At 44.6% G+C, this 11,754-nt stretch overlaps 1 protein-coding gene and 1 long non-coding RNA gene across 11 annotated transcripts in view; one reads left to right on the top strand and one right to left on the bottom strand.

Moving 5' to 3' along the window:
• Positions 1-8,384, bottom strand: part of LOC103659730 (aldehyde oxidase) — a 161,516-nt gene extending 153,132 nt beyond the window's left edge. For 9 of the 10 annotated variants that reach the window (XR_005837875.1, XR_005837867.1, XR_005837866.1 and 6 more), the window contains exon 1: positions 7,975-8,384. Coding sequence is in view for 1 of the 10 variants with exons in the window: in XM_040642184.1 (XP_040498118.1) it covers positions 7,975-8,019 (45 nt within the window). In the remaining 9 variants the exon portion in view is untranslated. The remainder of the gene's footprint in view (positions 1-7,974) is intronic. The other variant, XM_040642184.1, reaches the window with a different exon arrangement.
• On the top strand, positions 7,009-11,357 carry LOC121105403. Its single transcript, XR_005837876.1, has 2 exons — positions 7,009-7,571; positions 11,016-11,357. It is a non-coding gene; the product is annotated as an uncharacterized LOC121105403 (long non-coding RNA).
• Positions 11,358-11,754: the final 397 nt, after the last annotated feature.

The raw sequence follows: 11,754 nt of genomic DNA on the forward strand, positions 1-11,754 counted from the left end.
TCATGTTTTCTCTTTTTTGATTAAAACTTTAGATTTCTTTTAGAGTCACAGAACAAAGAGAACCATGACTTGCTTCACAATCTCAGAAGTAGAGTTCATCTTTCACTGTGTTGTACTGCTACCCTTTTGGGAGGCAGGTGAGGAGGGGACATATGCTATTCTATGGATGCCTCCTCACCCTCAATTCTAAGTGGCCATATGCCAGGGAAAGTGAAGCATATGCCAATTACCAAGGTCAGATCTGTGCCCTAGAGGAGTTTGCAATATAGTGAGAGGTGTGATTGTCTGTGTGTGTGTCAGGGGGGTACACATAACCATACTGTAGCAAAAAAAAAATGAAGTGCCCCTCCAGGGCATCCCCAACTTAATGGGCCCTCAAATGAAACTCTTTATTTTATTTCCCAAACTTACTCTTTCCCTTCTTTTCATGAACTTGTTTAATAGCCTCACCATCTGCTAAGTCATCCCAGCTTAAAAACCTGAGCTATTTTCAACCGTTTATTTCTTTCAATCCACCACAATCAGTGTCACCAAGACCTGTCATTCATACTTCAGAAATGATTCTCTAAACACCCTTCACTTCTACTGTCACTCCTCAGGATCAACACTTACTATCTCTTGCCTGAACAATTATCAGAGCTGCCTAACATGTCTCCTGCCTCTATCCTTGGCACCCACAATGCCACTCTTCATACCACTACTGGAATGACCTCTCTAAAATCCAAGTCTGATCATCATCTGCATCTGCTTTAATTCAACACTGCCTCCTGGCTGCCAAACCACCATGCTGGGAATTCCTGAATCTCTCAGGGTGCCTGTTAATATGACATCCCTATGGAATCAGAATTTCTGGGAGAAAGAACAAGAAAATTTGTATCATTAATGAGCACACTGAATGGGTCTTAGGGAAATTTATATTCAAGAGTTCCTGGAATACAAGAATAAATTCAAACTCCTTGGCATAGCCTACAAGGCCTTTTTGACAGATTGCCCATCTTCTCCTGCCACTCAACCCATGTATCTTGAATACTGGTCACATGGAAGAACTGGCTAGGCTGGCAGGACTTTCACCCTTCACTATTCTTGGATATAGTATTCCTTCTGAAAGTCCTCCCTATCTTCTTTCCTTGGCAGAATTTTGTACATCATTCAAAGCCGTGCTCAAGTGTTCTCTTATGTGAAGGTGCTGCCATCTAACATACCTTTCCATCCTCTGCTCCAGGTAACCAGCTTCCTCTGTGCTTCCATGGCCAATGTCCACACATCTGTCATAGAACTTTGGACTCCATGTGACATTGTGACTTATAATTAGGAATATATATTTTGTCTTCAGCCACTGTTCCTGGCACATAGCTCTTAAAATCCCTGGAATTTCCTGTGTTGAGTGTAATCAAGGTGTCTTTGTTATGCTAATGGTACAACTTTTGGAATTAACCTAATGCGGGCTGGTTGCCAGAAGAACCAACCATGTGATTAAAGGGTTGGAATTTTCAGTCCTGTCCCCTGACCTCCAGAAAGAGGAGAAGGACTGCAACTTAAATCAGCTGCCAATGGCCAATGATTTAATCAGTCGTCCCTCTGTAATGAAGCCTCCATAAAAGCCCAAAAGGATGGGCTTAGAGAGCTTCCAGGTTGGTGAACCAGAACACATCCATGTGCTACCTGTGCCAGACCCCAATTCCACGGGATCAGAAGCTCCTTTGTTCTGGAACTCATCCTATATCTTCATCTGGCTGTTGATTCAGATCCTTTAATACCCTTCGTAATAAACCAGTAATCAAGTGAGTAAACTGGTTAGCTGAGTTCTGTCGGCCACTCTAGCAAATTAATCAAACCTAAGGAGGGGGTTGTAGAAATCTGATTTATAGTCAATCAGTCAGTCAGTCAGTCAGAAGTATAGGTAACAACCTGGACTTGTGATTGGCATTTGAGGGCAGGGAAGGGCACTCTTGTGGGACTGAGCCCTTAATGGAACCTGATGCTTTCTCTGGGTAGATAGTGTAAGAATTGAGTGGAATTGTAAAACACTCAGGAGTCAGGGAATTGATTGGTGCTGTGGGGAAAAACCACCCACACATTGGAACTGAGTGACAGAACTGTACCCCGCATCATAATTATTTGTGTGTGTATAAGCCTCTCTTGATCTTGGGAGACACCTTCTGTCATTCTTCTTTGTGTCAAACACTGAGCTAGGTGCTGGGATTATATCATAGGGACATAATAAATGTTAATTAACTTTAATAAATGATCATGATATATACAATTTGCTATAAGAACACTGAGGAGAGACAAAGGATTTCTCACAGTCTTGGGGCATCTGAACAGAAGAAAAGAAAGAAAAACAGAGAAGTGCCAAGAATGATGGCAGAAACTGTTGCTGTGTATCCCAGCATGCATTTTCCCTTTCTTCCTTCCTGCTGTCTGGAAAAGGGATGAAATGGCTAGAACTCCAGCAGCTAAGGCAATATTTTTTTTTTAAGATTTTTTTTATTTATTTGACAGAGAGAGTGAGAGAGACAGCCAATGAGGGAGGAGAGAGGGAACACAAGCAGGGGGAGTGGGAGAGGAAGAAGCAGGCTTCCAGCAGAGGAGCCTGACGTGGGGTTCGATCCCAAGACTCCAGGATCACACCCTGAGCCAAAGGCAGACGCTTAACGACTGAGCCACTCAGGCGCCCCAGCTAAGGCAATATATTAACAGCGGTAGAGGAAAAAGAGAGAAGAAATCTGGGTCTCAGATGACATCATGAAGCTTATGGACCAGCCCCAAGATATCCTTTTATGTAAAGTAAAAATGATTTGTATCTTGTTGGAACCACTGTTAGTTTTGAGTTTGTGCCATTCACAGCTGAAAGTAACCCTAGTTAATACATACAATGGTAAATTTTACAGAAGCCAAATTTTAATGATGAAACAGGATCTAGGTAGCTTAAATAGTAAAGAAGAGCATTTAGGCTTGAGGGTTATTTGTATATTTTTGGAAGGGATTAATGGAAGAAGTAGGCCTTGCTTGTTTGGGTACTTGTTCTAAGAGATGTCTCAAGAGATTGGAGTCTGGTTCAAAGTGCCACTGGCTTGAAATGTGTTTATTTTTCTTGATTTGGTGGATGAGGGGGGAGGTAGGAGCAGGAATATGCCATGCACCCTGTCCTGGCAAGTCTTGGAGTGAAACAGTGAGATCAGGGCCAAGCTGATGACTGGGGGATGGGAAGGGAATGAGGAACAGAGTTACTGTCACTGACTCTGGTTTGGGGAGATGATGCCAGTTCTTGGATCAAGGTCATGACATGTTCCTGGCTCAGTACAGCCTTGAGTGTTGTCTGTCCTTCTGTATCTCCACCAGCCCTCTGTGAGATATCAAGTTCATATTGCACAAAATTGAGAAAACCACTTTCCTCTGTGCCAGTGACTAGTACCTGAGGGGGTCTTCACCACATCCAAGACAGAGGCAGAAAGAAGAAAGAGAAGGGAGAGAAGGAGGGGCAAGAAAGTGGTGAAAGAATGGAAACTAAGAAAGGGAAAGAGATATATGTGAAAGGACAAGGCTGAGACGTGAAAGAAGAGGAAAGAAGAGAGGTATGCTGTGGGACCCAGTAGAGAAGAGCAATAACCCCCAGCATCCTTACAACAGAGGAGGCCAAGGGGACGGGCAGTGAGGACACTTCTGCCTGAGCTTCTGGTGGCTTTAAAATGCATTTTAATTGTTGGTTCTCCTTGCCTAAGCCACCTCCACCCCCCTTCACTTTTCTCTGAATCATTACAACCATCCCAGAAATTTCCTCCCTCAGCTCTGCAGACCAAGGACCCAAAGAAAGACCAGCTAATGGAAAGCTTTTTCCAGATTCCTATACTAATATCAAGACCCTACGTTTTGTTGAGCAAATAATGTTCAATGACTACTTTTCAGCCCCCTTGGCACATCCAGGCAGGTCTGGCTCTGCACATGAAGCAGATTATTTTCTGGTACAGATATTAACCATTTCTACATATTGAGTACTTACTGCGTGCCAAGCACCTTGCTAACCACTCTCTGTGGAATTTAATCTTTATCTCAGTTCCATGAGAGAAGTTACTGTTATTAGCCCCATTTTGCAGAGGGAAAAGCTGAGGCTCAGAGATATTAAGCAACTTGCCTGAGGCCACAGAGCTGCCAAGAGGCAGAGCAGAGAGCACAGGACTCAAACCCATGACTAACTAGTTCCAAAAGCTCACACCTTTGATCTCTACGCCTCACTGCCCTGTAGAATAACATGCTTTAGTGCCTGAGCTGCGTTAGAGTGTTGCATCTGGGGTATAACTTATTTATGGCTTCTTCCTCACTCAAACTCTATGCGAAGTTGGTCACCTGTTCTGGGGGTCCCTGGTGGAGCAAGAAAAATTCCAGAAATCTCTCTGTAACTACATACCTGACCAATATGCACTGGCCTTCCCTCCTGATGGCCTTAGACCCTGCCTGATGACACCTTTTGGTGACCTGAGGGGATTTTCCAAAAAAGCACAGACTGGAGGCTAATCACATCACCTAGAGTCTCCTAACTGGCTTCTATACAATTCTATACATTACTCAGTGCTCACCAAATAAGTGTGGTCACCACCTGTCACCATACAATGTTATTACAATATTACTGACTATACTGCCTATGCTGTACTTTCCATCTCTGTAACTTATTTATTTTTTAACTGGAAGCTTATCCTTAATTTCCTTCACCTATTTTGCCTGTCCCTCTAAACCCCCCTCCTCTGGCAACCACCAGTTTGTTCTCTACTTTATGAATCTGCTTCTGTTTTTGTCTGCTTTTTTTTTTTTTTTTAAGATTCCACATAGTATTTGTCTTTCTCTATATTACTTATTTCAAAATAGCCAAAGCAATCTTGAAAAGAAAAAAACAAAGCTGGAGATACCACAATCCAAGATTTCAAGATATACCACAGAGGTGTAGCAATCAAAATATAAGCTACTGGCACTAAATAGACACACATAGATCAACAGAACAGACTAGAGAGTCCAGAAATAAACCCACACTTATTTGATCAATGAAGCTAGGAGAAAGTGGGCAAAAATGTACAATGGGGAAAAGACAGACTTTTCAATAAATGGTTTTGGGGAAACTGGACAGCTACATGCAAAAGAATGAAACCGGACTTGTTACACTATATACAAACATAAATTCAGAATGGATAAAAGACCTAAATGCAAACCTGAAACTATAAAACTCCTAGAAGAAAACATAGGCAGTAATCTTTTGGACATCTGCCTCAGCAGCATTTTTTCTAGATATGTCTTCTCAGGTAAGGAAAATAAAAGCAAAAATAAACTACTGAGACTACACCAAATTAAAATAATAATAATAAAAGAAGCTTTTGCACAGCAAAGAAAACCATCAACAAAACAGAAAGGCAACCGAGTGAATGAGAGAAGGTATTTGCAAATGATATATCTGATAAAAGGTTTATATCCAAAATATACAAAGAACTTAATACAACTCAACACCAAAAGATCCCAAATTCAACTAAAAAATGGGCAGAGGGCCGCAGAGGCAAGTTTTTAATCCGAGAGGTTGTGTTTGACCTTAAGAGTCCTCTTCCCTGGTGGTTTCTCTCTCTCTCACTTTTCTCAACAGCCCCTCATGTTCTATACAAAAAACTTGATTCTAATTCTATGTGGCAATCAGGATGGCTTGCCAGCACTGACGCATACACCTAACAATTTAGAAGGGAGGAAGAGGAAAGAGAAAGAGTAGCATGATTTCTTTCAAAAGGGTAACTGCAGGAATGCCTGTGTGGCTCAGTCGTTAAGTGTCTGCCTTCAGGTGATGATCCCAGGGTCCTGGGATGGAGTCCCACATCAGGCTCCCTGGTCAGCAGGGAGCCTGCTTCTCCCTCTGCCTGCTGCACCCCGTGCTTGTGCTCGCTCTCTCTAACAAAAACATAAATAAAATCTTAAAAAAAAAAGGGGGGGGTTAACTGCAAAAATTGAATTGACATCTTTAGAGTGTACTTTCCAAATGATCACAGGACATTTGACCCATAGATAAAAATGAGCCCATAAATAAGAACTAGTTTATCTATTTTTAAAAATCAATAGAGCACAAACTGTTTTTGTTAGCTATTATGTTAAAAATTCCACTACAGTTTGTTTGGGGGGCAGGGAAGGGAGGATGAGGAAGAAGCTAGACTCAAAAACCAGTTTCCTTGTTTAACCAGAATCCTTACCGTCACCTACAAAGCCCTAGCATTCTGGCCCCTAGCCACATCTCCAGCCCCACCACCCTCCTCGCTATCCCTTAGCACGCAGAAATCCCCATGTCTGAGGATCTTTGTACTCCCATTCTCTCCATCTGGGATACCCTCCCCCGGGTGTTTGCTCCTCACTTTATACTTGTCACTGCTCAAATGTCACTCTTTCAGAGAGACCTAACCATCCATCCCACTTAAAATATCAGCTCCTGTTCACTCTGTCTCCTCACTTTGCTCTCTGTTCTGTCCTACGCTTACCGCTGCCTGACGTTACACATTTCCACTGCCTCCCCAGCACAATGCAAACCCCATGCAAGCAGGGACTTTGCCATTTCTGCGCTCTCTTGCATCCCGAGACCACTGGAACCCTGCCTTCTAGAGCAGACCCTTAACAAACTAAATAAGCACTATCACTCTGATCTAAGTAGTAGTACCCCCTTTTAACAGAGGACCTGGGGCTCTAAAAGTTTAGGGCATCACAGTAAGAGAGCTGGAATTGAATCCTCGTTTGTCGAAATAAAAAGGCCAGAGTTTTGCTTGCTATGCCATTCAGTCATGCAAAGAAAGAATAGACATAATGCTAACACTTCATCCCACTGCCAATTTTTACCCTCAGAGTAGTCCTCTGAGGGAATCCTAAGGGCCCCCATTACAGATCAGGAATAACAAGCTCATGTTATCCAGAGTGGAACCCAGGCAACGAGGTCAGAGGAAGGTTTTATGGGGCTTAGAACTTGTACAATTTGGGGAGGGGTCCTCTTTAAGAAAAATACTACAAAACCACAAGTGTAAAAATATCATCAGGGCCTTAGAACAGGCCTCCGGTGAGAGGCCCTGATGCTTGACCCCAACTTCTTGGTGTGTCCCTCACGCCAGTTAGTCAGGGAAAGTGTTGTGGCTACCCCTGCGGCAGAAGCAGCGACCACGGGTGGCTCTGAGGGTGCTGGCGCTGTGGAAAGGCAGGTAGCACGGCCCTGGCTTGGTTGTCATCTTTTAAGGAAGCCCTTTTACCTTCCTGCCTCAGTTTCTCCCTTGCAAAGTGGTGCCAATATGCTGGGACAGCGTTGAGTGAACGGAGTTTATGGCCACGTCGGGGGTGACGGGTGTTTTCAAGGATGCCCAAGGGCTTTGCTGCCCTCAAACACTGAGAACTGCGTAGAACTCTCACCGAGGCTCTGCGGAGCCAGCCCGGTTTCTGAGAGCACAGACGTCACGTCACAGCAGACGCAGGGAGCACCTCCAAGGAAGGCCCGCCCCAGAACCCAGCTCTGGGTTCGGCTCTGCAAGGAACTTGCTGAGCCTTGAGCAGGTCACAGCTGCGTCATCTGAGGAACGGTAAGAGTCGTTGGAATTTGTTCGTCCTCTGGTCTGAACTGTTCTCTGCTCATCCAGACATACCCGAGAGCAGAGTGCTGAGAGCAAGGCTCAGCCGTCTATAGATGGCTCCCCGTCTACGAGAACGTTCCGTTATCTGCGGGTTTGAGGGGGAAGTTTGGGCAGCGCTGACCCCGACGAGGAAGACTCGCCAGCTCTCCTCCTGTTTGCGGGGTGGGGAGGGTGGGGTCGGCGGTCAGGCGGGGCATCTCGGGAGGAGAAGGAAGAGGAACGCTGGCGAGCGGGGCCCGGAGCTCCAGGGCTGTCGGGAAAGCCCACGGCGCGCCTGCCGGGTGGGGGTGGAGGCGCGCGCGCGCGCGGGCAAAGCCGCCCCCAGGCCAGAAGCGGCCGCGAGCGCGCTCACCTTGCGGCCGTTCACGTAGAAGAGCAGCTCCACCGCCCGGTCCATGCTGGCGCGGCCCGCCACCCGACTCCGGAGTCGCCGACTGCGCTGCCGCCGGAGCCTACCCGGCAGCCAAGCCCCAGGGAGAAAGTCCCATTAAGACCCAAAATTCCGTGCGCCTCGCGGCGAAAACTTGCGCGGATCCCAGGACGTCACGCGAGCGCTCCGGCCGCGCGGAGATCATTGGCGGAACCCTCCCCTCCTCGCGCCGACTCGCCGCGTCCACGCCGAGCTCTCCGCCCCTCGGCAGGTGCGCCAGGTCCTGCGGCGTCTCCTTGGTCGTCTTTCATTGGTGCATATTTTAAGGGGCTTTCCAGCCATATGTGCAGTTCCGGAACAAGTCGTATTTTGTGCCACTGTTCCCACCACGCTCCCACCACACCTGGTACGGTCCTAATAAAACAGTCCCATTCATTCCAACTTTGCAGGGAAGGAACTTAAGAACAACCGGTGGTTTTACAACTTTATCTTACAGTTTTAGAAATAATTATCCAAGTTTGTTTTTAAAATCGAGAGCTACCTTGATACAGACTTAAAAAAAAAAAAAAGCTTGATAGCTCTTCACAGTTTATCCAGTATAAACATCTTCGAAAACTTTTTTAAAATGCAACTTGGAAAATACTGAAAAGCATAAATATAAAAACTATCTGTAAGCCTGCAACTTAGAATTTACTTATTAATTTTTGGGTCAATCTTTACAATTTTGAAATCTACCTGTAACTCCTTTTTAAAAACTCAAATAGAACCAAACTAGTTGTTTTCCAGACTTGTTTTCACTTAATATACCTAGAATACTGTGGCACTTGGGTAGGCTCAGTTGGTGAAGTCTCCAACTCTTGATTTCAGCTCTCCTCATGATCTCATGGTGATGAGGTCATGATAGGAGCCCCTGGTCCGGCTGGCCCTCAGCACAGAGTCTGCTGGTCCCTCTCTCTCTGCCCCGCCCCCACTCTCTCTCTCTCTCAGATAAATAACAAAAAAATCTTTAAAAAAATATACCTAGAACAATTTCCCATGTCATTTTGTTTTTGTGAACACGAAATTTTGTGAAAATTTGTGAGAAGTACAACTAGCATCGCCATATACCTCATCGAGCTCTGACAATAGTCAACTTTTTTCCATAGTTACTTAACTTTTTCCGGAGTATATTAAAGCCAAATACTTCAGAAATGTTACTTTATACCTAAGTACTTTAGCATACATTTTCCAAAAGACATTTCCTTACTCAAGGTGCAATTTTCACACCTCACAAAATATTTACTTAATATCCTCAAATTTCCCAGCATCCAAAAAAAGCCCTTTTACAACTTGATTTCTTTGAGTCAAACAAAGGCTATTCAATGTATTTGTTTGTTGTCTCTTCAGTCTGTTTTAATCTAGAACAGTCCCCTCACCCACTCCCCCTTTTATGCTGTTAACATGTCTGGTCAGTTGTTCTCTAGAACACACCACATTTTATAATGGCTGACTGCTTCTTCTGGTGTTCTTTGTTCTTCCACCCTACTTACTACCTATACTGTGCCTGATGAGGAAAATAAAGCAAGAGAAATGTAGCTTAAATTAAATCCCCTTACAGCTTGCAGCACACTGATAGGTACCTGAAATGCTCCAAGCCTGACATTCCTCAAGGAATCATGGCTGCCTGAATGCCTCAATGTTTATGTTTTATTAAAGACTAAAAGCAACCTTGTCCTGACAGCAACTAAATCTTCAAGCTCTTGTAAGACCTTGCTTTCAGCATACAGAAAGTCCTTAAAAACTTAATGTTATCTCTCCCCCCTCTCCCTCCACAAACTTGTAAGTATATAGTCAGTCACTCCTTGCACTCTCAGGTGCAGCTCTTTCTGCCCAGGGGTGCTGCTCCTGTGCTATATAAGAAAATCACCTTTTTGCATTAGAAACATCTCAAGAATTCTTTCCTAGTCGTTCACTACTGGACTTGAACTTCAAGTCACACCATTTTGGCATCCAATGTAGAGCTCAAATCTCATCTGGATTCTAAGGCTTGGTGCAAACATGGTGAGTACTTCCACTCCTCTCCCTTTACTTTCATTTCAAAGTACGGTCTTATTGGAACACTTTCATGTCAATTACTCAGGCTATATTCCTCTAGCCCATGGCTACTGTACAGGGAGGAGCAGAGACCTGCCTTATATATATATATATACACACACACACACACATATATATATATAGCTTTTTAAATATATTTATTTGAGGGGGAGAGGGCAGAGGGGAAGGGAGAGAAAGAACCTCAAACAGACTCCCTGCTGAGCGGGGAGCCCAAAGCAGGGCTTGATCTCACGACCCTGAGATCATGACCTGAGCCCAAACCAAGAGTCAGCTGCTTAACCGACTGAGCCACCCAGGTCCCTTTATTCCTATTCTTACACAGAATTGTCTTTTGGGCATAGGACAGCCACCTAACTTGCTAGTGTGGCTGCCAAACTTAAGAATCCCATGTGAGGTTTCCTCTTCATTAGTCTAATGTGATCCCCTTCATATATTCTGGCTGCCAGAACTCCACCTGGAGCTGGCTGAAACCAGTACCCAATTGAACTAAAACCCAATCAGGGACCGTTTCCTAGGGAAGTTGGCTGTAAGGACTATATGTGTTGGAATGTCGCTTAGGTCATGATGGATTTCTATCTTTACTCTTTTTCATCACTGTCCCCTACTAACTACTTAAGTTACAACATTGGGTCGTTTCCTCTTGTAAAACTTTTCTAGTGTTTTCCATGGGTTAGAAATGGTGGGTTCTTCATGGCAAGGCATGGCACGGTATTTTGGTCCTTTCACCACCATCCATTTGTAGTCTAGAATGCAATGGGGAAGTGGGGGGATGCCGGCAATCCCTCCTATAGGGACTTTATGGCAGGGTGGTGACCAACAGCGATTTTGTTCAAGGGAGGCCTCTGGTTGCTTTGATACTAGGAACCTCTAAGATATCCTGTGTGGGAGTCAGGGGGATTCTTGGTAACGGACCTTCTTTACTTTTCTAGGAACATGGGATCTTCTTCAGTCCTTAAGGATTCTCCCTTGGGATGCCTTTTAACCCACTGGAATCAAGTTGGATTGCAAGATCTAAAAAAGAAAAAACTGGATCATCTTCTGCAACATTAAATGGCCGCAGTACTCCTTCAGAGATAAGGGAGAATGACCCATTAATGGGACATTAAGCTTCAATATGACCTATCAGTTAGATCTCTTCTGCAAGAAACAGGGCAAATGGACTGAGGCACCCTATGTTCAGGCCTTCAGGGCCCTAAATCAGGATCCTGACCTAAGGGCTTCTTTCAGAATGTGTCTAACCACCAACCAGGTTAATAAACCCCCTCTGGACATATTGGATGATGATTGTCTCAATAAGCCCATTCTTCCTAACAAACCTGTGCCACTGCAGAAATCCAGTACAAACAAAGAGGACATTGGCTCTGTTACTATCCCTCCTTCTTATAAACCCCAAGACTCCTCTGCTCCCAGCCCAGCTGGACATACTAGGAGTGGAACTCCCTATCTTCCAGCAGTTCCACCTGAATCTGGAATGCATCCCCATACAGAAGTTGCTAATAGAGAAATGGGCACAATTAGAGTCCATGTGCCATTCCCCATGGCAGACCTGGCTCAGACAAAACAACAATTAGGATGATATTCTGAAAATCCTTCTCAGTTTATTGAGGGCTTTCAACAATTCTCTGTTATGATGTTTGATTTGACCTGGCAGGATAGATACATCATATT

This window comes from Ursus maritimus, unplaced genomic scaffold, assembly GCF_017311325.1.
Source record: "Ursus maritimus isolate PB19 unplaced genomic scaffold, ASM1731132v1 scaffold_1, whole genome shotgun sequence".
Classification (NCBI taxonomy): Eukaryota; Metazoa; Chordata; class Mammalia; order Carnivora; family Ursidae; genus Ursus; species Ursus maritimus.